We start from the raw sequence: 27,899 nt of genomic DNA, 5'->3' as shown, positions 1-27,899 counted from the left end.
ATGATTGACAGACAGGGTGGTGGAAGGAAGGAAGAGAATTTGCATTTACGGAACTCAGGAAAGGGAAGTGTCTCACCCAGATCACACAGCCTCTGTAAGAGGCACAGGCAGAACTGGAACTGAAATTGGGCCGGTTCCCAGGTCCGGCCCACCCTCCCCGACCTTGGCTTCTGGGACCAGAGTCACTCTCTGGACTTGGGCTTGGCGGGGAACAGGCAGAGCGGCAGGGCCGTGTGGGGTCTGGTGAGACTCGCATCTGGTCTGAAAGGTCGCAGGGCCTCTGCTGTCGGGCGTCCTTCAGGGAGAGCAGAGCAAGGCCCCGGAGGGGGTGTTCCCCTTCCTGTAAGGCCTCTCGTGAGGAACCCATGATGGGGACCACAGAGCCTGGGCCATGTCACACCCTGTGCATGTGTCTGTCCTGTGGACTCTGAGGACTTTTAAGCTGTCTGCACCGCTGGGACCATGGGAGGCAGCATCAGGACCCAGACCCTCACCGCCCTTCTGTGTCTCGGTGAGCTTTCTGGACAAGAGGAGGGATGGGTGGCTCCCGCCCTGCCCCCAGGCCCTGGGCCCTGAGAGACCTCAGGACTTGGGAGGCATGTTGGGGGCAGGACTTCTGGGGGCCAGAGAGTGACCCCCATGGTCATTGGACCTGACTGGGCCTGGAACAGCTACCTGCGGGTGGGGGGACACTCTCACAGGGAACTCTCTTCCAGGGCTGTGTTGGGGTCCGTGGGACCAGGTACAGGCAAGTGAGTACTCCCCAGACCTCCTGTTTCCACCCAACAACCCGCTGGGCAGCTGGGGGGCACAGAGGGTCTGGGCTGATGGTGACCAGTCCGGGAGGGGCCTTGGGGTGACAGATGGGAAACAGGGGAGAAGGGCACCCTTGCAATTCCCCATCTGACTCCTTTCCAGGGTACCTTCCCAAACCCTCCATCAGGGCTGAGCCCAGCCCCAATGTCACCAGGGGGACCCCTGTGACCATCTGGTGTCAGGCATCTCTGCAGGCTGATGTCTACTATCTGTATAAAGAGAGGGCCTCTGAACCCACGTCCATGGAGATCTCACAGGAGTCCAGCGACAAGGCCAGTTTCTACCTTGGATTCATGAGTCCGCACAATGCAGGGCGATACCAGTGTCAATATCACAGCAGGAACAGCCGGTCACAGTGGAGTGACCTCCTGCCCCTGGTGGTGACAGGTAAGGCAGAAGCTGGCCCCTCCCCTGGGGCCCCTCCTCCAGGTGGAAGGGAACAGAGTGTGGCCTCAGGGGACTCTCGCTCACTGTCCACACGGGTACGTGGGGCGATGGCCCCTTTAACACTGCCCCTCCTTCTCCCTCAGGAGTGTACAACCCACCCTCCCTCTCAGCCATCCCAGGCCCTGTGGTGGCCTCAGGAGGGAACGTGTCCCTCTCCTGTAGCTCACCACATCCATGGCAAACCTTCCGTCTGCTGAAGGAGGGGGGAGCTGACGCGCCCCGACACCTGGAATTGAAGTTCCCTCGTGAGAAGAGGCAGGCACTGTTCCCTGTGGGCCCCGTGAGCACCTCCCATGGGGGGACCTACAGGTGCTACGTTTCTCCAGCTTCCTACCCGTATGTGTGGTCACTCCCCAGTGACCCTCTGCACCTTCAGGTCACAGGTGAGGGGCCCCTGCCCTGCCCTGCCCCACCTACTTCCTGGGCCCAAATGACTGACCTAAGCCGAGTGCCCAGTGGGGCCTTGGGGGTGATAGAAAGTGGGTGGGGCACTGGCCTCCTGAAGTCAGACGACACATGGAAGCTATGGTGGAGCGGGGGTGCTCATGAGAGCCTCGCCTCAGGCCCTGGGGCCAACGTGGGGTGTGCATCCCCTGGTGCCTCTGTCCCCTCCCATCCAGGCGCCTACAGGGAGCCCACCCTCTCAGCCCAGCCGGGCTCGCTGGTGCAGCCTGGAGACAACCTGACCCTTCAGTGTCATTCAGAAGCCGGATTTGACACATTCGCTCTGATGAAGGATGAGGGGCTCACACCTCCCGTGCGTTTAGATGGGCAGCCCAGCCCCAACTTCCCCCTCGGCCTTGTGAACATCACCCACAGGGGCCGGTACAGATGCTATGGTGGACACAACCTCTCCTCCACGTGGTCAGCCCCCAGTGTCCCCTTGGACATCTTCATCACAGGTGAGAGACCCACTCCCCATATTTCTGTCTGCTCAGGGTGTTGGGGCCATGGTCACCGCTAGAGGTGATAGGGTCCAGGTAGAGGATAAGGAGCAGAGGCTGAGATGGAGTCTAGGAACAGGGACAGAGAAAGGGACAGTGAAGGCCAAGGAAACAAAGGACACCCATCAGAGAGACAAGAGGAACTGAGACGGGGCACACAGAGTCCCAGCAGAGAGGACAGTCATCACCCAGCTCAGGGTCAAGGGTGTGTGAAGGGGGAAGCAGATCTATACAGGTCATGAATTTTCCTCCCGCAGGCCTGTACAGGAAACCGTCCCTCTCGGCCCAGCCGGGGCCCTCAGTGTCCTGGGGAGAGAATGTGACCCTGCAGTGTCGCTCGGAAATCTGGCTCGACACCTTCTACCTGTCCAAGGAGGGGTCACCTGCTCCTCCCCTGCACATTTGTCTGCAGGACACAACTGCACCTTGTCAGGTCAACTTCAACATGAGTCCTGTGACCTCAGACCATGAGGGGACCTACAGGTGCTACGCCTCATCCAGCACCTCCCCCTACCTGTTGTCACACCCCAGCGACCCCCTGGAGCTGCTGGTCTCAGGTGAGGGGCCCCAGTCCTGTCCCCTGTGTGTTGTCGTGGTCAGGGACCTGTCAACGGAGAAATGCTAGGCTGGGACGGGAGTGAGGGGGTCACAGAAGGAGGGGAGCGGCAGACGGGAACCTCAGCTCTCAGAGGGATGGTCACAGCAACCCCCATCCCTGCCTCCTACCCTGCCTGCTGAGGTCCTGACAGAAAGGAGGGAGGTGAGGCCAGAGGCCGACCACCCCCATCCTCCTCCAGTCTCCAGTCCTCAGAGCTCCTCACCGAGAGACACCAACACGAGAGTGGGGGACTAGCAGAGGCGTGGATCCCTGGGGGGACCAAGATCACCATCTCTGGCATGGCTCGTGTCAGGGGTGACCACGGGGCTCCAGGGGGCTCTGAGTCTGGGCCAGATGGTGGAGGGAAAGGTGGGCTCCCACCTGGGGGACCAGCACCCTGAAGTGTGGAGCATAGAGCACCCCTCCTTACCTCTCTTTCCTGGTCCCCAGGAGGCTCTGAGGATGCACCAGTCACCCCATGGAGGGGTAAGTGGAGTCTCTGTTGGGAGACGCGGGTGGGAGGAGCTCAGTCTAGGCTTGCCTCAGTCTCTTCCTGAGATTATGGCCTGAGAAGCTCCTTCTCACCGAGACAAGTCCTCTGATTGCAAAGGGCAAGAAGGTGGCTGCACTGTGTGTGGGGTGCGGCAGGGTGGGTGGCGTGGGCACACACAGGAGGTGTCTGAGTTCACCCCCACAGACGGCAACGGGGGCTCAGCCCGAGAGTTGCTGTGCAGTCGGGGAGAGAGCAAGGCTTGGAAATCAGGTTCAGGCCCAGATCTGCTTCTCCCCCGCTGTGGGATCCTGGACAAGTCCGTCCCTTTCCGAGACCCATGGCTAACTGTCAGCACAACAGGCCTCCTGTCGCCTCCCTCAGGCCCAGGGAGAGATTCTGGTGAATGCCCTCAGCATGGCCCCTTTTAGAGCTCTGGAAGGGGAGAGCCCCCCCTCCTGCCCTTGTGGATGCCTGTCCACACACACACACACACACACACACACACACACACACACACACGGCACATCCACACAGGCCCCCAAGGGGTGTTGGGCCTGTGCACAGTGGGAGACAGATCTGGGCTTGGGCGGGGCGGAGACTGGGTTTGGTGAACAGGTCTCCACTCTGGTGTTCTGCCAGTGGGGGAGGGGTAAGGGGACAGCATGGAAAAAACCCAAAATCCCATTAGGAAACCCACAGCCCGGGTTCCAGTCCCAGCCCTGCTGCCTCCATGCTGGGCCACCTGGGACACGTGATCAGCCTCCCTGTGCCTCACTTTCCTGTCTGTGGAGTGGGGGGACGGGGGTGGGGCGGCAGTCCCCTGCTGCGTGACCCTTGACAGGGTCAGAGGTGAATGCCCAGAGCCCAGCACGTGCCTGGCACACAGCAGGCGCCCAGTTAAATGGCATCACTGGCTCCTTCACGGTGTGGCTCTGCCCAAGGTCCCAACCGGTACCTGTACGTCCTCATCGGGGCCGCGGGGGCCTTCGTCCTGCTGCTCTGCCTCCTCGTCGTCCTCCTCGTCCGTCGCCGGCGTCAGGGCAAAGGCAGGAAGCCGGGTGAGAAGGGACGGGGGTGACCAGCCCCAGGGGGTGGTGGCTCTCCCGCGGGTGGATGGAGAGTGGCTCAGGGCACCAGCCAGAGGGAAACCAGACGCGGGAAAGGCCAGCGTAGAACTCCAGCATCGCCCAGTGAGAAAGTCTGGAGAGAGGAGTACATGTGAGCATACGTGTCAATATTTTAATTTTTTGCCTTCCCAAATTTATGAAATGCTTGAAAGCACATCCAAGTTTTGTTTTTTTGTTTGGAACGTCTTTGTTTTGAATTCTGCACGGTGATGGGAGGGGATTATAATCTTTCCAGTTCTGAGATCCTCAGCTTAAGGCAGGCCCAGGGGAGGGTTCCACGGTGGGGTGCCGGAGGCTGATTTCCAACTCCCTGCAGCAGCAGCAGCCACAATCCCAGCGCCTGAGGATGAAGGCCTGCGTGGGAGGTAAGACCTCTCCGAGACCCCACTCTCACCAGCTGGTGGCCCCCTCACTGCCGCCTAACAGCCCTGTCTCCTCCCCAGCTCCGGTCCTGCTGCCACGGCCGCCCAGGATGAGAACTTGTGTAAGGGGAAGTGTGGGGCCACCCTGGGGAGGAGGCGGGCCCAGAGAATGTGGGTGGGCAGTGGAGGCTGTGGATTGGGAGAGGGTCCTGGGCTCGGGTGTGAGAGAGCATCTGATCACCTTGTGGCCTGGTAACATCACTGTTCTTCTCTGGGCTCCTGCCATACAAGATCTCAAGGGATCTTGGCAAGAGATGGGACCGCCTTTTTCTGTCCCTACCAGATGCTGTCATGAAAGACACACAGGCTGAAGAGGACAGACAGCTGGACAGCCAGGTGGGCTCCCTGTGGTCCTGACCAGGGCACCCCTGCCTCTCTGTTCATGTGATAAATCCAGCAAACACTCCACCCGGCAGCCCGCAGCCTCTCCCTTCTGGAAGCACGACACTCTCTGGGCGACTACAACCTCAGGGTCCTTGGTCTCTTCTGTCGAGCTGTTGGGGACACTCAGGTCAAGGGGGCAGGGTTGGAGTTTAGGGCTGCCTGTGCCCTGCACAAAGGGCTGAAATCCAGGCCCTGGGCCAGTAGAGGCCCAGAGGCGGCACCTCCTAAAACCTACACAAAGTGGTCCTGTAGCTTAGCTCAGTCCTCTTTCTGCTCAGTCTTTCCCCATCTGTCCCACCCACAGCCACAGCTGTTCACGCGATTCACCCTGGCCAACGGGCTGAACCCCCTGTGGGGGCGTGGGGGCCGGTCCATCCACGTTGATGGCCACACTCAATTCCTACCTCCAGCCTTGCCCTCCCCCAGCACCAGACTCCAGGGGCCAACCATCCACGTAGCAGCTGTGTCCAGGCAGTAGGCATTTTGAACCCCAACAGCCCTCCTCCCCCAGACACAAACTGAAGGAGGGCAAGGGGGGCTCAAGACCATCCCTCACGGTGTCTAACAGGGCCTTAGCCCCGCCGTGGGTGCAGCCTCTCCTCCCCAGGCCTCAGGCTTTCTTCTGCTCCAGCCACATGCCTTTCCTCTCCTTCTGCTCCAGGCTGTAGTCTCTGAAGACTCCCAAGATGGGACTTATACCCAGATCAACAGCTTGGTCTCTGAAGACCCTCAGGACGTGACCTATGCCCAGCTCAACTGCCTGACCCTCAGGCGGGTGACAAGTGGACCCGCTTCCTCCCAAGAGCCTCCAGCAGAGCCCAGTGTGTATGCATCTCTGGCCATCCGCTAGCCCAAGCAGGACCCACACCCCACACTCCAGGGGTCTGCGAGGTCTCCTGCAGGGCAAAGGAGCTGCCCACAGTGGGTACTACCTGATCCCACCCAGCCTGGAGGCAGGACAAGGACCCAACTACTGGGACCTTGTGGAAACTGCTTCCAGAAATTCCCATCACCATACAGCTGACCTTAGGGTTCCTGTAAAGTGACCCTGACTCCAAGGATTCCCATGGAAATGCCAAGACCACCAAGTGGTAACCCTGGTGGTGGGGGAAGGGCAAGGCCTACCAACCAGCACTAGGATAGGACTACTCAGGATCTTCTGTAGGCTTCGTGGCAGCCAGGTGGCCTCCCAGGACCATCCCTGTGAAGCTGGGTCTTAAATGTCATTTCCCACAGGCCCCTAATTAGGACTCACCCACTTCCCAACCCCACCAAAATGAGCTTTGAAATCAGTCTGTTCACCTTCTCAAGGGCTTCCTACCAAAACCCAACTACAGTAGTTCGTCTCCACCAGTGACCCCAGGTTCAGCTCTTTGCGCCCACCCCCAACATTTAACCCCTGACCCCCACTCACTACTTCTCTGCCGGGAAAGGACTCCACCCCACCCCAATGCCAACAGCTGGCTCCCAGCAGCAGACATGAGTGGGGTGTACTTCCCCTACCCCAACAAGGACCCCCAGCTGGTAGGCTCCCCAGGCCCCTCTAAGCAAGAGGCAATGCTCCAAGTGTGAACTTGCTAGGATGAGGAAGCCTGAGCTTTTTCCCACCACAGAAGCCTGTGTGTTCAGAGAAGGAAGGAGAACAGACCCACCAATAAACACCAGTTCCAAAGGGTTGATTCTGTTTTATTATCTGACTAGAAAACTAGGCAATCCATAGCCCCGCGGTGGGGCGGGCGGGCTCAATCCTCCTCCTCATCATCTCCGGCTCCAGCCCCACCCTGGCCCTTCTTGGCATTCTTCCTCTTCACGCGACCAGGGCGGCCGCCCCCGTATGGAGAGCGCAGGGAGAAGTCGATGTGCTTCTGGGAGTCCAGGCGGACAATGAAGGACGGGATGTTCACCACCTGCTTTCGGACCCTGGAGGGGGGATGGCAGGTGAGGGGAGGGGGGAAAGGATCCCAGCAGGATGAGACCCTACTCTCTGCTTCGACTCTGCAGCCGGCAGAGTGGGTGCTGCAGCCACACTGACCCCACAGCACCTGTGTGATCAGGAGGGCGTCAGAGCATCGCGGGAGAGAGTTTTTCCTGTTCGCATCTTACAGAAATGGAAACATCCACAAGTAAACCTCACATGTGACCACTAAGTAAGAAGGCAACATGGCAGCAATTCCAGGATCTGATTTTTAAAACTCAACTGAGCTTCAGGTGTAGTACCTGAGATGCAGCATCACAGTCCTTCAAGCAGCCACCCGTCCAGGTTCTCTGGAACCCGACAGGGCAAACAGAGCACCCAGATACAGAACCCTTCTGCCCTGACAGCTGCCACCTGGAGCCAGCCAGACCCCTGCAGTCCCTGGCACTTGAGCATCAGACCACGGACTGAGGCGAGCTTACCAAATTAACGCCCACATTGTGCAAGAACGTGCCGGCCACCAGGTGAGGGACCCAACAGACAGCCGAACCCACGAACCCACTCAAGCCAGCTGGGCGCACCCAGAGCGGTTACCTGTCCAGCTGCCTGCACGCCCGCAGAAGCCTTCACAAGGTGTACGGCTCAGGCCGCAGTGACCCTTGCGCTGGGCTAGGGGGAGGATGAGGCCATCCCCAGCACCCCATGAGCTCTCTGCTTGGGTCAACCTGTACCCTCAAGGTATGTTCACACCCGTCACCTCCGAGGGCTGCACAGGAGGTAAGGACAGCAAACTCAGCGAGGGCAACCACCAGAGGAGAGGATGGGGTGGAAGAGAGACTCCGGGAGCCCAGAGGGAGTACCTGATATGGCGCTGGCGGATCAGCACGCGGGCATGGTGGATGGATTTGGCCAAGCCCAGCTTGAAGACCTGGGTCTGCAGGCGCCTCTCCAAGAAATCCTCGATCTTGAGGCCCAGGATGTAATCCAGCTTCATCTTGCCCTCGTCCAGCACCCCAATGCGCACGAGTCGCCGCAGCAGAGCGTTACCTGGTAGGAGGGGAAGGAAGCACGCGTTCGGGCTTCCGGCTCACTTCAGACTTCTTGGGAGCTCCCAAGCATGGAGGTGGTATGTGAGTGGGAAGCAGGGCCCATGACTCTGATGTAAGATCCAACAAAGTGGCCACAGTGTGGCTCCTACAATCCTCACAACCATGCGACACCTACCTGTCTTACCAAGGAGGGCAGGTGACCACACCCACCTTTCTTCTCTGAAACAAGGAACAGAACCTTCCGTGAGCTGTCAGGAGAGTAATGAGACAATCCTGCCAGAGGACTTAACCACTCCCCACCGCCCCCGAAGACTAGGTGCTGCGGCTGCTAACCCATTATTCCCACAATGAAGCGCAGCGGTCAAGACCTAACCTGGAGTCAAGAAACCGCTACTAGTCAGTCAAATCTGAGGCTCAACCGCCTTCCCTGACAATATAGGGCTGTCAGCACTTAGCCTCTAGGCCCTAGAAGACCCTCAGACTGGGAACACGTTTAAGGAGTATGTCATATGCTCTACCATTCTATCTGTGGTTTCCCGCTGAGAAATTATGGTGTGTTCATGTCAACAATGGCATGAAGTCATGCCCTTCTGCCAGTAACCCCCAGGTGCAGGAGGCCTTGCAATTTGCCCATAGCCCCTGACCACTCCACAGCGGCCAGGACTTGGGATCCCAGAGGCAAACCCTGTCCCCAGAGTTCATACTCACACAGGCTCATAGCCTAACACCGTGACACTGGAGTAAAAGCCCAACTTTGCTTTTCCTTAAAAAGGATTAGTTTCACTTCTCGTCAAGTGACCTTATCATTAATTACAGCAAGACAATTCAAGGAAGCTCTGTACTATCCCGGATTCTTGGCATCATGACCCCTTGCTCCTGGAAAACTGCAGTCTTTCTAGCACAGCTAATGGAGAAAGACGATCAAAATGGAGAAACACTCTACCTTTCCCAACATCCCAAGTCCTAGTATGGCTTCGTTCTTCACTCTAACGAATGCTCAACCTAAGATATGATATTTTCCCATTTACAAAAACATCAACAGGAGTGCCTGGGTGGCTCAATTCGCTGAGCATCTGACTTTGGCTCAGGTCATAATCTCATGGCTCATGGATTTGAGTCCCACATTGGTCTCTGCTGTCAGTGCAGAGTCAGCTTCAGATCCTGTGCTCCCCCATCAAAAAAACAAAAACAAAAAAAACCCCCTAAAACATTAAAATAGAAAGGTATTCCATGCCTGTGGTTTGGAAGTATTGTTACAATATCCATGATACCAGGGTGCCTGGGTGGCTCAATTGGTTCAGCTTCTGACTCTTGATTTTGGCTTAGGTCATGATCTCACGATTTGTGGGACTGAGCCCTGCAGCCAGCTGCGTGCTGATAACAGAACCTGCTTGGGATTCTCTCCCTCTCTGCCCCTCCCCTGGCTTGTGCTCTCTCAGGATAAAGGGAAATGCAAATCAAAACGACAGTGATGTCACCTCACACCTGCCAAAAACAGTATCAAAGACAAAAAAAACAGTCCGTGAAAATGTAAAGAAAGGGAACCCTCCCCTCATGCACTGTTGGTGAGAATGTGTAGGGGCGCCTGGGTGACTCAGTTGGTTGAGCACCCGACTTTGGCTCAGGTCAGGATCTCGAAGTTTGTGAGTTCAAGCCCTGCGTTGGGCTCTGTGCTGACAGCTCAGAGCCTGAAGCCTGTTTCGGATTCTGTGTCTCCCTCTCTCTGCCCCTTCCCTGCTCATGCTGTCTCTCAAAAATGAACAAACGTTAAATTTAAAAGAGAATGTGAGATTGGTGCAGCCAGTCTGGAAAACAGGATGGAGTTTCCTCAGAAGTCAAAACCAGAACTATGACGACATAGCAATGTCACTTCTGGATATTTATCCAAAGAAAACGAATATGCTAACTGGAAAAGGGAAGCTCCCCCCACGCTCTCTGTAGCATTATTTGCAGTGGCTAAGACATGGAAACAACTTTAAGTGTTCACTGAATGACAGCTGAACGGGTAAAAGATGCGGCACCCACAAAGCGGGCGATTACTCAGCCATAAAAAAGAATGAAATCTTAGCACCTGCAACAGCACGGACAGACCCCGAGGTCCATGCCAAGTGGAGTCAATCAGAGACAAAGGCCATGATCTCACTTATACGTGGAATCCACACAAAGCTACCATCAACAGAAATACCCCAAATTCGCAGACTCAGAGTACATTATGGTGGTTGCCGGAGTCACTGGGGCAGTGGGTGAATGTGGTCAAAAAGTACCACATTCCAGTTAGAATACTCACTGTATACGAGAAAGTTGTCAAGAGAGCACATCTTTAAGACTTTATTTCTAAAGTAATATCTGCACCTCACGTGAGGCTAGAATTCACAACCCTGAGTCAAGAGTTGCTGCACCAATGGAGTACATCTTAAAAGATCTCATTACAAGAAAACTTTTTTTAAGCTACAGATAGTGACAGAAATGAACTAGATCACTTATTGTGATCATTTCATGGTACAAAGAAATATCGAATCATGCCACACATCTAAAAACCACATATAGTCTGTGAATTATACCTTGGTTAAAAAAAGACACTATTCAAATATTAATACAAAAAATGCCCCCACACAAAAACTAGTTTGGGATTATCTACCAGCTAGGATACTTTTTGCCTTTTTTGTCCTCATGCTAGAGAACAGAAACTTGACATCAATTTTAGAATCTCTTTAGAAATTTCTATGTAAAATAAAACCACTATCATTAAAAGGCCTTTCCTCGTCCTAATGGCATGAAGCAAGCATTAAAATGCCTTAGTTTCTGATCTGAAAAATGGATGTTATACCTGTTTCTTTATAGCTGCCATGGGGATGGAGCCACAAACCGCTCCCAGCCAAGCGCTGGCTGCAACTAGTTTAAGAGTCAAAGCCTTTTTTTTTTTTTCTAATTTTTTTTTCAACGTTTATTTATTTTTGGGACAGAGAGAGACAGAGCATGAACGGGGGAGGGGCAGAGAGAGAGGGAGACACAGAATCAGAAACAGGCTCCAGGCTCCAAGCCATCAGCCCAGAGCCTGACACGGGGCTCGAACTCACGGACCGCGAGATCGTGACCTGGCTGAAGTCGGACGCTTAACCGACTGCGCCACCCAGGCGCCCCGAGTCAAAGCCTTTTTAATAAAAATCAGAACACTTTCTCACCCAGTCACTTGCCTTTAGTGGGGAAGGCTAGACCTCAGGCTGGACCAGTGACAAACACCTCCAGGGACAGGCAGAGAGCCTGCAGGCTCCTTCCTGTCCAGTCGGGCTAAACACCTTCGTTTACTAAATGCCTACAAACCTATGGGCTGCCTTCCCCAGTAAAGTCCACTTCTGCCACGGGAAACCACAAATACTCTGGGTTCACCTGCCCGGTCAGCCACAGGACTGCATATCTGACCATGGGTTGGAGTAGCTTGATCTTCAGAAAGTCCCTCTGCCCTCAATTAACTGGCTGGCTCCACAAAGACTTTTAGATCAAGTCCCACCCAGGCATCCACAGGGGAGGGGATTCCTGAATTTTCATGATCACGTGATCTATTGGTGATGGTTAAACAAGCTCCAGAGCTTTCTCAACCTCTAATATGACTGACCGCCCAACCATAACGGTGAAGGCTCAAATGTAAAAGCAGTTTCCTTCTCAGCTATAGATTGGAAAAGAAATCAAAAATTTAGAAACAAGCAAAACATGATTCCCAGCCCCCCCATAAACCAAGTGTCCCCGAGCTCAGGCCAAAAGCAGTATCAGGAGGAGAGCTTCCAGGCGGCCCAACTTTAGGAGTTAACACAGAGCAAGTGACCTGTACACTTGTGACAGAAGCTTTCACAAGCCATTGTGGGATAGATACTCTGACTTCTTTCACATTCAGATACTGTTTCAACTGTTGGTCATGTTCTCTAAGCTTCCTGGAAACTCTTCTCAGTCCACCCCATCACTGAGTTTGTCTGGACCCACTACGAGAGGATCACCTGTAAAACGTATCATAAGCTACCCCCAGGAAGCTGTCCTGCAGATTAAGTAACAAATCTAAAAAATTCAGAAAAATACAACTCCAGCTACTTTAACATTATTTCCATCTTACAACCCTGAAAAACAAGAAAATCATAAGGTGACTGAAATCAGCTGTTGCTCTGGAAAGGTGGTAAAGTTCCCAAATGATCTGCATTCCCTTCCCAAATCATCACCCTACAGGCTGCCTTCCCGTTCAGGCTTTTGGAAAACACCGCTGACCACCTTATAAAAGCAGGCAATGCTTGGGGAAGCCCGCGTCACACGCTTACAGAAAAGGGGGATTTGGCTCCAGACCCACTTTTCCCACGGATGACTTCCACTCAGGGCCAGAGGTGGGCTCCCCCCGCTCGGCCCAGACCTTTGACCAACGGACGAGCAGAGGCGGGAGGGAGGCCGGCGGCGCCCCGCACCCAGTGTCCCTCCCGTGGGCTCGCGCACACTCCCTCACCTTCAAACAGCCGCCGCGGGTCCTTCTCGTCCAGCGTCAGCAGCTCCCGGGCAGCCTTGCGGATCTTGGCCAGGGTGAACTTGACCCTCCACACCTCACGTTTGTTGCGGAGCCCATACTCGCCTGCGAAGAGAGGGGTCTGGCTGCTGGGCGAGCGAGCTCAGCCCCCCGGCCAAGTGCAAACGCAAGGCTGGACAACCCCGCCAGACCCCAAACCGTGCACACCTCCGGGGGGGGGGGGGGGGGGGAGAGGCGGGACGCTCACGCGAGAACGCCCGCGGCAATGAGCACGTGTGCGGCCTCACCCACGCGCCGGCCAAGCCCCACCTGGCCCGGAAACAGAAACCCGGGTCACACTACTCACCGATCAGCTTCAACTCTTGATCTAGGCGGGATTTCTCGAAGGGCCTCCGAGGGGTCACGTAGGTTTTGCGGCAAACCCAGCTCCGGGCCACCGGCATGTTGGCCGCGAATGTCCGCGTGCGCCTGCGCGGGACGGAAACCCGAGCCTATGAGAGCCGCGCACGGCGCCTGCGCAGTGCCACAACGCCGCCGCAGGCTCGCGAGAACCGTCCGCGACGCCGCCAAAGCCGGCTCGCCCAGCGCCACCGCTCCGCAGTCCCGTCCAACCACCTCCGACCGCCTTAACATACTCATTTCATGTCGGAAGGTCCTTACGCCCCTGCAACCCACACCCTGGCCAGAGAGCCGGGCAGCACACTCACCCTCACCGGAGGCTCCGAGAGCTGAGAAAGAGAAACCTCCGCGGCCCGGCCTCGCTTTTATAGCAACGCCGCTGCCTGGTTACGTCAGCGCGCACGCCGCCAGCCTGCACCAATCAGAAGAGGTGGTGCCGAGCGGAAAAGCACTCGGAGAGGACAGGTAGGGCCGGGGCGGGGAGCTGAGTGCGCCGCCCGCGTCTGTCCTTGACTGGAGTCACGGCGTCCGCCCCCGGGGAAGTGAGGACCCTCCTGCGCCGCTGGGCGGTCACCTCACAGGACCCGCTAGCGAGCCTCTGAGTGGCGATGTCCACCTTCTCTGGGCTGCAGCCGCCCCCGCTCTAGGATTATAGGCACACCTGGGTATATTGGGGAATTAATTCCAGACCACCAATAAGGGAATATGGCAATAAAGCAAATGGAATTAATTTTTTGGTTTTCTAGTGGGTATAAAAATCCTGTTTATACTATACTGTGGTCTATTACGTGGGCAATAGCATTATGTCTTTAAAAAAAAAAGTACATACCTTAATTTTAAAATGCTGGGGCTCCTGGGTGGCTGAGGTCGATTGAGCATGCCACTCTTTCTGGGTCAGGTCCTGTTCCCAGGATTGAGCCCCGCGTCAGACTCGCGCTGAGTCAGCCTCTGTCTCCTTCTCCCTTGCGCGCGCTCTCTTTCTAAAAGTAAAATCTTAACGCAGGTTGCCCAAACCTTCAGTGTGTAAAAACGCGCCATGAAGCGACATGTCATAAGATGAATCGTGCCTCTATCGCATGTAATTCAAACCTCTCCCAATTCTTTGGGACTCTGGGAATTAACCTAACACCTTAACTTATCCATATTTCTTTATTTTATTTTTAAATTTTATCTAAATCCAAGTTAGTTAACATATAGTGTAATAACAGTTTCAGGAGTAGAATTTAGTGATTCATCACTTGCATAGAACACCCAGTGCTCGTCATTTATCTGCATTTCTTACAATCTTAGTAGAGGAACATCACTGTATGATGCATCCAGTAAACATCCCCATGCAGATGGTGGTCATCTGCTTTCGCTGCCTCAGAGTTTGAAATAATGTGCCTGTGGCCAGCGCTCTAAAAGGAGAGGACCCCGCAGTTTGACCCTCTGCCTTTGTACTTGGTGCCCCTAACCTGCTCTCCCCATTCTCTGGGCCCCCAAAGTGAACGTCTGAAATGCAATTGATTTTTATTTTTATTTTTTTATTTTTTTATTTTTTTTTTCAACGTTTATTTATTTTTTGGGACAGAGAGAGACAGAGCATGAATGGGGGAGGGGCAGAGAGAGAGGGAGACACAGAATCCGAAACAGGCTCCAGGCTCCGAGCCATCAGCCCAGAGCCTGACGCAGGGCTCGAACTCACGGACCGCGAGATCGTGACCTGGCTGAAGTCGGACGCTTAACCGACTGCGCCACCCAGGCGCCCCTTATTTTTATTTTTAAAAGGTTATTTATTTAGTGACAGAGCAAGCATGAGTGGGGGAAAGGGCAGAGAGAGAGAGAGAGAGAGAGAGAGAATCCCAAGCAGGCCCTGCACTCTGATGTGGAGTTTGAACCCGCAAACGGTGAGATCATGACCTGAGCCGAAACTAAAGAGTCGGACGCTTAATCAACTGAGCCCCCCAGGGGCCCCCCAGAAATGCAGGTGATTTTTGGACATTGATGATGTGTCCAGACACATTGCATAAGTCCTTTTCAAATTAGAATCATGGATCTTTATATGATTTTGAATAGTCCATGCACACAATTTTGGGATCCATTAATAATCAATACAGCATTATTCTATCCATTTAGTGCTTATCACTTTTTTTTTTTTTTGCCTTATTTAATTGGCTGGTTACTTATTGAATACAAGTGGCAGCACCGAACATGGTTGTCTGAGTCTCCTTCACAGCACAAAGGTTTCAAGCTTTTGCCTGTAAAAATTATCCCTATTATAAACTGGCGATCTGTTTTATCAAAAGCTTTGCATCTGTTGCTATTGTCTTGCTTTACTATTTCTTATTTTAATGTTTGAAGTGTATTGATTTTGGATATGAAACTCACCAGGCATTCCTGAAAAAAAAAGATACCTGCATTGTCATGACATGTTAACCTATTTTATAGATCGCTGAACCTTGTCTCTGGATATTTTGTTTAGGGACCTATACCTGAGTCCATGTGACGGAGCTCACCGTGATTTTACCAGTTTGTAGTTTTCTTGCCAGGTTTTCGTGTTCATTTTTGTTTTTCTGGCCTGATAAAATGTGTCAGGGGAGCATTCCTTCTTTCTCTGTTCTCTGGGGAAGCCTGTGTAAGTTTGGTATGCGTATGTGTGCATGTGTGTTCACATGTGTGCTCACGTGTTTGTGGATGTAGGTGTGTCCATATGCCCACGTGTGCATACGTGTGTTCACAGGTTCTTGTGTGTGTATGTGTGTGTTCATGTGTGTAGGTGTTTCTGTGTCTGTGTGTGCTCAAGTGTGTGTTCACATGTTCACATGTATGTAGGTCTGTCCATGTGTCTGTGTGTGCGTTCACATATTTGTGTGTGTTCACGTGTTCACATGTATGTAAGCCTGTCCATGTGTCTCTGCGTGCATGTGTTCCTGTGTTTGTGCGTATATGTGTCCATGTGTTCACGTGTGCGTTCACATATTTGTGTGTGTTCACGTGTTCACATGTATGTAGGCCTGTCCATGTGTCTGTGCATGCATGTGTGTTCACGTGTTTGTGTTTATGTGTATATTTGTGCCTGTGTGTCCACATGTGTGTTTGCATGTTCACATGCATGTAGGTGTGTCCATGCATGTGTGTGTGTATTTTTATGAGTACATCAGTGTTTGGAGGCATTCATCAGTGAAACTTTCCAGACTCAGTTCACTTTGTGGAAAAAACTTTAATTGTGTATTCAACATATTTTATACATACGGCATTTAGAGTTTCTATTTATCCCTATTCCATCATTTTGCATTTTTGAGAATTGTCCATTTCCTCTACATTTTCTAATGTATTAGCACAAAATCGTTAATAATATAATAATAAGTAATAAAAATAAACAATAATTCTGTTATGTATTTAAAGTCTATAGGATGTGATGCTGTGCTCATAATGTCCTCTTTCTCTGTCTCTGTCTGTCTGTCTGTCTGTCTGTCTCTCTCTTTCTTGGCATTGTGGCTAGGATTTATGAATATGTTTCATGTTTTCACGAATAAACGTTTTGGGCTTTATTGATTATGCTTTATTTTTTGTTTGTCTTCATTAGTAGCTACTCTTATCCCTATAATTTCCTTCCTTCTACCTTCATTTGGAATAATTTGCTATTTTTTTAAAATTCTTGGTACAATAGTTTATGCCATTGACTTTTTAGGCTTTTTCTTTTCTAATACGTTTGTTCCTGGTTGCTAATTTTCCTGCGCCATAGGTCTGATGTGTAACATTTACATTATTCAGCGTAAGCATTCTCCCATTTCCATTTTGTTTTTCTTATTTCACTCACGGATTGAGAAGTCTGTTGCTTTATTTCCAAAATGTAGGGGCTCTAGCTATCTTTGATGGCAGAATCCGGTCACTCCCAGAGGGTCCCAGGAGTTCTTACTGGTCTATGTTAGGAGTCCAAGCTGGCTGGGGCCATTAGGCGGCCTCTGTGGGCAGCTCCTGCGCCTCCTGGGGTCCCCGCGGTCCCCTCCCTGGAGTGTGGGCTGTGGGTCCTTCCTGGGCTAGCGGATGGCCAGAGCAGCATACACGCTGGGCTCTGCTGGAGGCTCCCCGGCTTGGGAGGAATGGGGTGCACTCGTCTCCCGTCTGAGCGTCAAGCGGTTCAGCTGGGCGTAGGTCACATCTGGGGGGGCGTCAGATGCGGCAGCCTGCAGTGGGCGGAGGGAGAGGGGAGGTGTGTGGTTGGGGTGGGGCGAGCCTGGGAGCCTGGAGAAGAGAGGACCCACCTGACTGTCCATCTGCCTGTCTTCCTCTGCTTCTGTGTCCGGCAATCCCCCCCACAGGGGGGAAGGAGAAGTGGCCGGTCCCCGACTGAGTCTTGATCTTGAGTGGCTCACCTGGGCATACGTCGTTCCTTGGGGGTCTCCATCCTCCGCGTCCTGCTGGAGACAGACAGTGAGGGGGAGATTCGTCTCCTTGATTCCACTCGACAGCCTCGGTGAATTTTCCACACTGTTGCCAGAGTGATGCTTTCGAACTTTTAGGCAGCTTAGGTCAATCTCCTGGTGGACTCCTCAGGGACTTCCTGAGCCTTGGGGCATCTGGGTGCTTCCTACGGCTCTGAATCTGCTCCTGACACTGTTTCTTGCTCATTTGGCTCCAACCACATGGCCGCCACCCCCACCTTCCTGAAAACGCATGTTGCTGCCTAAGGACCTTTGCGCCTGCTACCCCCACCTCCTGCCTTATTTTCCCCAGCCACACTTTGCACTCCAGGACACCGCCCACTTCCTCGTATACGGTCTGTCGCCCACGAGGTGAGCTCGCGAGCGTGGGTCAGGTTTGCTCAATGTTGTGCCTGCAGCACTAGGTGGGGCCTGGTAAACGGTGGGCTCTCCGTGCACATTTGCCGGGCAAATGAACGAATGGGGCCTAGAGACCTGCGGGTGATTCCTTTCTTCACGCACCCTCTTGAGACCTGGGCGAGCACCCCAACAACCGGAAGTCCGACGGCGGGTGAGGACCAGTCAAGGGGGGCATGTGGGAGGTCCCGCGAGGTCACGGCAAGAGGCCCCGGGGTGCCCAAGGAGGGAGAGGGCACCCGTGGGACACCGCCACGACCGGGTGGCGTGAGGACACAGGAGTGTCCGTTGGTTTACGTTTGGCACCAGGAGGGCCCTCGGGGTCTGCACGGGCGCAGGGGTCTCACCCGCTGGTCCAGCTCCACCCCCTCCTCGGGCTGTGCGTCTTGCACGGCGGCATCTGCTGGGGCAGAAAGGGGGGCGTGTCTCTTGGCAAGGTCCCCTGGGCTCACACCCCACCCCGCGGTCCAGGGGCTCCAGTGGCGGGTGAGGGGCCGAGGCCACACGTTCAGGAACACCGTCCTCACTCCCAGCCCCCAGCCCCTCCCAGCCCCCAGCCCCCGGGGCGGCCCCACTCCTCTCACAGAGGGTCTCCTCCTGGGTGGCGGCAGCTGGCCCGGAGCTGGGGAGGAGATGGGGTGTTAGGGGGCATAGACTGGCGGGCGGATGGGGGCCCGGGGGTCTGCGGGCACGAGTTACCTGTCCTGCAGGCCTCTGTCCTGGGGCTCTGGGTCTGCGGCCCCTGCAGGAAGTTGGGAATCAGCCTCCCCCTGGGCTGGGAGGTTCCAACCCCCGCCACGTGATCCCAGAGGAAAGGAACCCTTCACACATATTGCCCGTGTTTCAACATCTCCCGACACGGAAGAGAAGAAAACACCTTCAATTGGCACATGGGTGCCGACCTTAGGTGTTTTCTTTCTAGCCTCTCCGACGTGAGACTCTGCAGAAGTGTCTTTCCACTCTGGCCTTTCCCACATCTGGTTTCCCTCTGGCTGGTGCCCTGAGCCACTCTCCATCCACCCGCGGGAGAGGCACCACCCCCTGGGGCTGGTCACCCCCGTCCCTTCTCACCCGGCTTCCTGCCTTTGCCCTGACGCTGGCGACGGACGAGGAGGACGACGAGGAGGCAGAGCAGCAGGACGAAGGCCCCCGCAGCCCCGATGAGGACGTACAGGTACCGGTTGGGACCTTGGGCAGAGCCACACCGTGAAGGAGCCAGTGATGCCATTTAACTGGGCGCCTGCTGTGTGCCAGGCACGTGCTGGGCTCTGGGCATTCACCTCTGACCCTGTCAAGGGTCACGCAGCAGGGGACTGCCGCCCCACCCCCATCCCCCCACTCCACAGACAGGAAAGTGAGGCACAGGGAGGCTGATCATGTGTCCCAGGTGGCCCAGAGTGGAGGCAGCAGGGCTGGGACTGGAACCCGGGCTGTGGGTTCCCTGCGCTCTCCTCATGCTGCCCCCCCCAGGCTGACACCAGCTTGGGGCTCTGGGCTCCTTATCTGCAGGCGGGTCTGTCCCAGCGTCTTCGTCTGGGGCCGAGGGTCCTTCCAGATTCCCCTCACTACCTGAAGGCCCCCAGCCATTGTCCTCCCGCCCCTCCCCCTCCAGGGTCATGTCACTGCTGCAGAGGGCCAGGTCCCCATAGAATCCCGACCCGGAGGGGCTTCCCCGTGAGCCCTCCTCTCCCCCCGGAGGGGGCCGGAGCCACGGCCAGAACTGAGGGGAAATCTAATCTGGGCCATGACTCTCTCCTTTACACCTGGGGAAACTGAGGCCCAGGCAGGGGAGGGCGGGTCCAAGCCAGTGTCTCCAGAGGTGCCTGAACTGATGGTGTAACCAACCCCTGCTCCCATGGACCCACCCGCCTCCTCCTGACAGAGACCTTCACTTGCCCGCAGAGGCTCCTGGTGTCGGGGAGGGTGGGGGGTGGGCAGAGGGGGCTGCCTCTTCCCCAGCTGGGCCCCCACCCTCTCCCTCTGCCATGACCACCCCAGCCCTCCTCCCCCTGGCCTCAGAGCCCCTGGAGCCTGGTGGCCGCCCTGGCATCTCTGAAACATGGGAAGGAAAGCCCTGGACAGAAGCCACTGTGACTCACCAGCTGTTGAGCTGGGATCTGTGGCTGGGGGGGCGGACTCTCCAGAGGATCCTGGGGGGAAAGACAGTAGTAGAGGAGGGGGCTGGAGTTTCCCTTCAAGACCCTGTCTCTGCTTAACAGTCTTCTCCCTCTGCCCTGCGGCCCCCAGGGCCCTCCTCCTCCACCTGGAGCATTGTGGTGACGGGGACAAGGAAAGGGGCAGGGAGGGAGGGGCGTGTTTCCCTCCTGTGCTCTGAGGGGCGGACCCCTCGGGTGACACTTCCCCTGAGCCCCTTCCATTATGTCTCAGCCCAGGGCTCTCTTGGGCACAGGGCCCTGAAGACAACATTGGGACACAGAGGGGACAGGGCTGGGGCCCCTCACCTGAGATCTGGAGCTCCAGGGGGTCACTGGGGTGTGACAACAGGTAGGGGAAGTTGCTGTATGAGCCGTAGCACCTGTAGGTCCCCCCCTGGGCTGAGGTCACAGGACTCATGGAGAATTTGGCCTGGTAATGTCCAGCTCGGTACTTTGATCTAAGACGCAGGGGAGGGTCGGCTGCCCCCTCCTTGGACAGAAAGAAAGTGTCCACAAAGCTCCAGGACTGACACAGCAGGGTCACATTCTCTCCTGAGGCCACCGTGGGTCCTGGCTGCACTGAGAGGGAGGGTGTGTAGGAGAGCTGTCCTAGAGAGAGGAAGGCAGGTGAGGGGCTGTCCATCCTTGCTCTGAACTGAGTCTGCCTGTCTGTCCTCTGAGTCTCTCTCCTTCCCCGTCCCGTCTGTCTCTCTGTCTCTCTCCCTCCCTGGGGACCCCACACCCCTGACCCCAGCCACCACCACCTGGGACACCCCCAGTAGGGCCTGTGCAGAGTCGGGGGTCTGACTGAACCCGTGTCCCCTCACCTGTGACCAGGATGTCCAGGGGGTCACTGGGGGCCGACCACTCGGAGGAGAGGTTGTGTCCACCATAGCACGTGTACCGGCCCCCATGGGAGCCGCTCACTGGGCCCAGGGGGAAGTCGGCCCCCGAGAGCCCAGCCTGGGGCTGCCGGCTAAGGTGCTGGGGAAGGTCACGTGCCGCCTCCTTGTATAGAGCGAATCTGTCATAGCCGACGTCAGAGCGACACTGGAGGGTCAGCCTCTGTCCAGGGGTCACGACAGGGCTCTGCTGGGTCAGGAGGGAAGGCTTCCTGGACATACCTGGGAGACAAGCAGTCGTGGATTGAGGAGCAGATTCTCCCCAAACCTCTCTTCTCCTGTCCTGACCCCCAGGTCTCAGTGTCTCTCACATTCTGTGTCTCTGACCTGTGAGATCCCGTGTCCCCCTCACCCCACCCTCTGATCTGGGGCTCCCCTGGGAGCAGAGCCTCCATAACCTGTCTGGTGGTCAAAACACGGATGCAACAAAAATCAGACTCCCTCACCTGAGACCAGGAGCTCCAGGGGGTCACTGGAGAGTGACCACGTGTGGGGGGTGTTGCTGTAATAGCCATAGCATCTGAAGGTCCACCTGAGCCTGGGGGTCACAGGGCCCACAGGAAACAGGGCCTGGAACTGCCCACTGGTGTGTCGCTGGGAGTCGAGGGTCCAGGCAGGTCTGGGTTCTCCTTCCCTCATCAGGACGAACCTATGGAATCCCATCCATGAGGTGCACTGGAGGGTCACCTTCCTTCCTGAGGTCACGACGGGTCTGGGCAGGGCTGAGAGATGGGGTTTGCTATGGAATCCTAGGAGAGGGGGAGGGGGCGTGTTAAATGGGGCTCAGATTCCACCCCCCACAACACCCCCAGGGCTGGACTGTGAGGGGAGACATGCTGGGAGGAGACCCCCTCCCTGAGGGCAGAGCCTGGGGCGGGGACCCTGAGGGGGCTCGCACCTGTCACCACCAGCTCCAGGGGGTCACTGCGCTCTGACAAGCCAGTGGGGCTTCGATAGGAACAGTGATACCGTCCTGCATGTCTATCTGTCATGTATGTGATGGAGAACTTGGCCTTGTTCCCAGGCTCTAGTGTGGGCTGTCTGTCCAGGTACACTGAGCCTTCGTCTTTATACACATGGAGCTTCTGGGCCTCCAGGGTCCCCTGACACCAAATGGTCACAGCGCTACCCCAGGGGACCACAGAGCCTGGCTCAGCCCAGATGGAGGGTGTGGGGAGGGTCCCTGGAAGGAAACAGAGGCTGTATCACAAGACCTTCCCCACCCTCAGATCTTAGCTCAGCCCCAAACCCCCAGACGTCCCCTCTCCATCCGCCCAGAACTGCTGTCCTCCATTCCCAGCTGCCTGGTGGGTGACCCCCGTCCCTAGTGAGGAGGTGGGATGGGACACCTGGGGACACACTCACCTGCCTGCACTTGGGTCCTGGGTTCCACACTCAGACCTGGAAGAGAGTCCCTGTGAGAGGATGGCCCCGAGTCCTGAGCAATACCCCTCCTCCCGATGACCCTCCTGTGCCTGAGGTCTTTGACTGCCCAGGGCCTGGTTGTGGGGTGGGTCCCTCCCAGACTAGGGCATCCTCTCCCCTCCTGAGATCTCACCGAGGAGGAGCAGGGCCGTGAAGGTGGGGGTCATGGCGTCTCTGCTTCTGGCCCCGGCTGTGCAGAGGGAGGGACCTTCGTGCTTGGAGGACAGACAGAAGCACAGGGTGTGGCCACTTGGGGGCTGGCCTGCCTGGTCATGGGGTTGTCACGTCAGCAGCCCCACAGGAAGGGGAACAGCCTGTTTCCAGGGGCCCAACTCTGGTGTCCATGATGGTGCAGCAAGTGGACCCAAGGCTTCCTGAGATGTCCCATCCAGGTGAGGAGACCAGGGCACCTCCTTCCCTCCCAGAGCCTCCCTTACGGGTTCTCCTTCATTCTCAGCACATCCCCGGGGGTCCTCACCTCCCATGGGGTCCCCAGGCCCCGGAGATGCTGCAGGGGGTGTGGGTTCTGGCTCCTCTGCGGCCTCATGTCAGTGCAGACACAGCTGTGACATTTCTGCATGGCTCAGGTCAAGGTCACTAGGGTTATGCACACAGAGGAGAAATACAGGGAAACAGGGAAGGAAACAAAAACCCTCTCTTCACCTGGGGCCGGGGGCTTTCTTTCTGTCTCAGCCTTCAGGGTCTTCTCTATCTTCCTGTGTCATCGTCCACCCCCCATCCTGGGAACACAGCTGTGAGTCCCTCCTGCCTCCCCAGTGCCCCTCATTCCTGGGGCAAAGCTGTCTTAGCCATTCTGGGGTCCTGCCTGTAAACTCTAGGGGACATTTATTTGGGGTAGAGGTTACATTTTGAAGGAAAACATCTTCAGCAAAATATTCCCGGAGCATCCACTGTCAACATGGCCTTGGGTGGTAATGTTCTCTCTCTGAGCCTCAGTTTCCTCATCTGATGCGTTTTGTCCTGAACTGCAAACCCCGGGGTGGTTGTGGGGATTTGGTGCCAGGTGCACAGGAGTGAAGTCACTGTGAGTTTCCAGACCAGGCAAGATGAGCCTGGGCTGGGTCCTGATGACGTGATAGGATCCGGGGGTCCGATGCTGCAGTCAGCTGTTTGGTTGATGCACCCACTGGAGACCTGGTCTGTTCTGAAACCCAATATTGCCACTCACAGTAATTCTGAAATACGCAGCCATGGACAAATGCAGAGAAACGGGAAATGAAATTTCCAAAAATGGAGTTGGAACCGCAGCAGGGAAGAGAGAACAAAGTTGAGTTCCCACTGGTGCCTGGGACCATGGAGGGATCATAGAGAGGGATTTTCCATCCTTGTGGACCCTAGAGGGACCCCAGTGTCTTTTCACAGGGGAAATATCTGGGCTCCAGGCAAAGGTTGGAAGCTGAGGCTCCCCTTCCCCATGTTTTTGGATGGAAGTCTGTAATACGTGCCCCTGGTCCAGATTGAGTAACCCCGCCCTGTGTGGGCTCAAACAGACGAAATCTCATGCTGTTAGCTATGGGCATCTCTCCCATGTGCGTATGCATGTGTCTGAAACGGACTCTCATGTTTGGATCAAACAGTCTCAAGGTACTCTCAAGTTGGGAGAAGTGTGAAGGTTAATACAGAGAAACCCCACAAAAAAAGGATCGTGAAGCCAGAAGGGGGAGCTTGCTCGCTACACCTCTTGGTCAAGAATCACCAATCGCTGACCCCACAGAGGAATCATCAACAGTACAGGATCCTCAAATACAGGCCCCAACAGAGAATGCTGGGAGGAGGCAAGAGCAGGTGGAAGAAGCCTTCGCTCACACTGGAGAATTCCTTTCAACATTCCTGTCCTGAAATGAGTCTGCTTTTTGGAGTCCTGTGTAAACAGTGGTGGCATCATCCTACTTCCCTCATTCACAATGAGGTAAATACAAATGTTGATTTGTGTTTATTTTTTATCTGTATGGAATCATACTTTTACGTTGTAAAAGTTGTCCTTTATCAAAACATATTTCAGGAAAGGAGTGTGGGATGGAAGTTGTGCAGACTGTGTCTCAGCTGGCTCCCCCCACCAGCAGGAAATCCCAAGCCGCATGCGAAGCCTGTGACTTCACTTGCTCCCCCCACCGGCAGGAAATCCCAAGGACGCATGCGCAGCCTGTGACGTCGCTTGCTCCCCCCACCAGCAGGAAATCACAAAGAGGCATGTGCAGTGTGTTGCATCGCGGCCAGCCAGCTTTGCAGGCCTCATGGCAGTGCATGCATTGAACAGCTAACTGGGCCGGCCGAGTTCAGCTTCACTGTGACGATGAGCTCAAGGAGGAAAACGGGGGAATATGGTGAGAAAACATGACTCTTCTCCTGGTCCCTGATTGTGGGTTTTCTCCCTGCCAAGAGCCCTCATCATGGATTTCCCTTTTCTTGCAACAGCGCCCACACATCTTGCTAGAAACGTAGCCCCCTGGTGCCCCTTGTTTCTGTTCGCAGGTATCCCCGCATTGCTCTGGTCCTGCCTTCAGCTTCGGACTCAGTCGGTTGGGTTTGTGCTCTGAATATGAAGGGAAAACTGACCTTTGTGTAAAGATTCAACTATCAAAAAAAAAAAAAAAAAAAGATTCAACTATCATCTAGTGACTGTGTGACTTTGAGAAATATCATCCAGTCTCTGAGCCCGAGTTTCCTCCTTGGGAGAGGTTTGTCATGAACCCTAGTGTTCAGAGCAGGTGTGGGGCCCGTGCTGTCATGTTCATGGGGTGGCTCAGTCATCACTAATTTCAGGCCAGATGAAGAGTCTTGGAAGAGGTGCATGAGAGGATGCGTTGTCTGACTCCACTGTCTAGGTAGACAATGGATGGGCTCACTCAAGAGCCCTGGTTCGTTCCTAACACCGAGAGATGCTATTTATCATATTTCTGAAAAATGTAGGCACAGCCAAGTGCAGAAGAGGAGAAAAGAAAGTTCCCAAATTGAGGAACCTCAACAGATACAAGAGGTCAAAGCTGAGTGGCCACCGGTGTCTGGGACCAACAAGGGGTCATCAGTGTGGATGTTTCCCCTCTGTGTGGACATGAGAGGAACCCCAGGTCTTCACAGGCAAGGATGGGATCAGATCTCTGGTGAGTTTGGAGGCTGTGTTGCTCCCTTCTCCATTTTTGTGGTTGGGCACTGGGATATTTTTGCCAACAGAACCAGCCGTGGTCAGCACTGAGCCATGGCCCCATGTATGCAGAAGAGAATTCACTGTAGTGCAGGAAGACGTGGACCTCTGTGAGTGTGAGCCCTACATTAGACCCAACTATACGTGCAAGACACAACTATGTGTGGACACTAAGTTTGTGGGAGTGGATGTCACAGGGCAAAACAACTGCAGGCATCCCTGCCTAATCATGAATGACTCCCAGTGCAGCTGTAGGAGGAAACCTTTGTGGAAAATAAGGTGTGTGGAAATTCAGCCCTCCCAACAGGAGTATACTGCAAAGAGGAGTCCTGATAAGAAGAAACAGTGCTACAAAGTCAATCTTAATGCTCATTGAGAATTCTGCTAATATATCTATGGACATACGGTGCCAGGAATATGTAGACTTATCTTAAATTAGGTATGTGTTTCATATCATAAAGATGATGGAGGAACTTGAATTTTAAAGAAAAGTCTTTATTTTTGAGAGAGAGAGAACAGGAAAGAGTGGGGGATGGGCAGAGAGAGGGGGACAGAGAATCGGAAGTGGGCTGTGGGCTGACAGCAGTGAACCAAGTGCGGGGCTCAGATTCACAAACCACGAGCTCATGACCAGAGCCTAAGTGGAACGCTCAACCTATTGTGCCACCCAGGTGCCCCCGGAACTTGCATTTTTGAGAAAAGAATATGATTGATACTTGAAGAGGCAATGATAGAAATGAGTTAGAAATTTTAATGGTGAAGAATCCAGTTGAATGAATATGTTCTAAGCTTTCATTCTGTCAAGGGGAAGACCTGTCTGAAGAGTTTGTCAGGAAGCTGGAACACAATATTGAGGAAACTTTCCAGACTGCGGAATAGGCCAGAAATGGAGATTTCAGGTACTTGGGAGTAGAATGAGGAGGGCCAAGGTCACATCTACTGTGTCAGGAAGAAAGGACAGAGAATGCTGTCTCCCAACTGCCCAAGAAGCAAGTAATTTGAGTGTTTTCCAAAGATGAGGAAAGACCATTTAAATGGTAGTGGATGCACATTTAAAAATAAAACCCGTATGTTGACACTTCATAGTAAAATGAAGAAATCCAGGGTAAATTAGATTTTAAAAATCGTACATTGAATTGTACCTGTAAAAATGGTTAATGTTATTCTTTGTGAATTTCACCTCAATTGAAAAATATGCAACAGAGGCTCGTTGGGTCTGCAGAAACGTCCTAAAATTACTTCCTGGGGAAAGTGCAAAGGCCACCTCCAGGCTACATTTCCCAAAGGTAAAAATGGGTGCCAGAAGCTACTGACAAATATCCCCAAGGAATGAAGTGTTGGTAGGGAATTGTATACTGAGCCAAATTACTACTGAGGCCAATAGTGAAAGCATCTGCAGAGACAAATTCGTAAATTCTGTGGAATCATGTCACCCCATCTGCCCTGTTAGGACTCATGTCCCACATGTTAAAGTCACCAGGTCAGGGTGTGCCTTCAAGAGAGATGAGGAGGGGTTGTGGGTTCTTTCCTCAACCACCAGATTGATTTCCCCTCCAAGCATGTGCATTTTGTCCTCTCCTTGAAAAGAAAAAAAATTATGAAGTATCTGGATAAAAGAGAGAACACTATCTGCCAAAGGAAATCTTTGTGGTGGCTTCCAAAGTCTCCCATACTATCCAATCTTTCCCCAACCTCATATAATTAAAAAGTTTATAAGTGTAATGCCTATTTTGAAAGCTTGTTTGTACTAATAGAAAGTCATTTCTTTAAAATCTTGTTGGCCATTTTGTTCTGGTATTTAGATAGAATTTAAGGTACTACTGAAATATGGTTATAAAAAATAAAATAAGGCATTTCAGAGCTGCAAAGTCTCATCTGTTTTACTGATGTCACACTCAATGAAAGCAACACTACATGGTGTAATTCAGTTAGAAGAACAAAAAATCTGAAATGAAGGAAGTAATATGAGATAGTGAGGGAAAATGGCTAAGATATAAACATTGGAAAATTACATGTATATATCCTTACACATATACATTTGTACTTAAGGAAGCTGAATCAAAATATTAGCTGAATCCAAATACCGAAATGTGTAGGTGAGAGAGAGACAGACAGAATGACAGAGCTTTTGAGAAATGTAAGTACTAAGAGTTGAGCCAAAGTTTGGGTCCTTTTACTAAAAGAGAGGAGGAATTAAAAAATTGTTCAAAATTATAAATGAGAATTCCTGTAATAACATGTAACTACCTAAAATTAGAAGTACAATGTATATGGTACAAAAACAGACACATAGACCAATGGAATAGAATAGAAACCCCAGAACTAGACCCACAAACGTATG

General features: G+C 53.9%; 3 protein-coding genes and 1 long non-coding RNA gene across 22 annotated transcripts; 2 read left to right on the top strand and 2 right to left on the bottom strand.

Annotated features, from left to right (window-relative positions):
- LOC101082866 (leukocyte immunoglobulin-like receptor subfamily B member 2) lies at positions 1 to 6,908 on the top strand. 4 transcript variants are annotated; one of them, XM_045045883.1, is made up of 12 exons: positions 1 to 511; positions 717 to 752; positions 1,036 to 1,203; positions 1,347 to 1,646; positions 1,884 to 2,165; positions 2,465 to 2,764; positions 3,256 to 3,291; positions 4,240 to 4,356; positions 4,742 to 4,790; positions 4,869 to 4,909; positions 5,131 to 5,183; positions 5,893 to 6,908. In XM_045045883.1, the coding sequence occupies exons 1-12, from the start codon at positions 463 to 465 to the stop codon at positions 6,079 to 6,081; spliced, it is 1,620 nt and encodes a 539-aa protein (XP_044901818.1). In that variant the 5' UTR covers positions 1 to 462; the 3' UTR covers positions 6,082 to 6,908. The 4 variants fall into 4 exon arrangements, with proteins under 4 accessions (XP_044901818.1, XP_044901819.1, XP_044901817.1 ...); XM_045045882.1 differs by having other exon boundaries at positions 4 to 511; positions 919 to 1,203; positions 4,745 to 4,790; XM_045045881.1 differs by having other exon boundaries at positions 5 to 511; positions 919 to 1,203.
- Positions 6,897 to 13,529, bottom strand: RPS9 (ribosomal protein S9). The gene is made up of 5 exons (XM_006940885.4): positions 13,401 to 13,529; positions 13,040 to 13,161; positions 12,676 to 12,798; positions 8,007 to 8,193; positions 6,897 to 7,151 (listed from the first exon to the last, which is right to left on the bottom strand). The coding sequence occupies exons 2-5, from the start codon at positions 13,134 to 13,136 to the stop codon at positions 6,974 to 6,976; spliced, it is 585 nt and encodes a 194-aa protein (XP_006940947.1). The 5' UTR covers positions 13,137 to 13,161; positions 13,401 to 13,529; the 3' UTR covers positions 6,897 to 6,973.
- On the top strand, positions 13,426 to 27,426 carry LOC105261220. Of its 2 annotated transcripts, none has more exons than XR_002738639.2 (4): positions 13,426 to 13,557; positions 18,835 to 19,086; positions 23,994 to 24,325; positions 24,419 to 27,426. It is a non-coding gene; the product is annotated as an uncharacterized LOC105261220 (long non-coding RNA). The 2 variants fall into 2 exon arrangements; XR_891138.4 differs by having other exon boundaries at positions 18,835 to 22,787.
- Positions 16,272 to 22,630, bottom strand: LOC102899271 (leukocyte immunoglobulin-like receptor subfamily B member 3). Of its 15 annotated transcripts, none has more exons than XM_045045866.1 (13): positions 22,529 to 22,620; positions 22,336 to 22,371; positions 21,869 to 22,153; positions 21,417 to 21,719; positions 20,896 to 21,192; positions 20,375 to 20,677; positions 20,012 to 20,062; positions 18,984 to 19,100; positions 18,612 to 18,654; positions 18,497 to 18,534; positions 18,260 to 18,315; positions 17,337 to 17,492; positions 16,272 to 17,258 (listed from the first exon to the last, which is right to left on the bottom strand). In XM_045045866.1, the coding sequence occupies exons 1-13, from the start codon at positions 22,560 to 22,562 to the stop codon at positions 17,112 to 17,114; spliced, it is 1,866 nt and encodes a 621-aa protein (XP_044901801.1). In that variant the 5' UTR covers positions 22,563 to 22,620; the 3' UTR covers positions 16,272 to 17,111. The 15 variants fall into 15 exon arrangements, 14 of the variants coding, with proteins under 14 accessions (XP_044901801.1, XP_044901805.1, XP_044901803.1 ...); XM_045045870.1 differs by having other exon boundaries at positions 17,448 to 17,492; XM_045045868.1 differs by having other exon boundaries at positions 17,337 to 17,489.
- Positions 27,427 to 27,899: the final 473 nt, after the last annotated feature.

Source organism: Felis catus, chromosome E2 (assembly GCF_018350175.1).
Source record: "Felis catus isolate Fca126 chromosome E2, F.catus_Fca126_mat1.0, whole genome shotgun sequence".
NCBI lineage: Eukaryota > Metazoa > Chordata > Mammalia > Carnivora > Felidae > Felis > Felis catus.
This window is presented reverse-complemented; position numbering and strand designations above follow the sequence as displayed.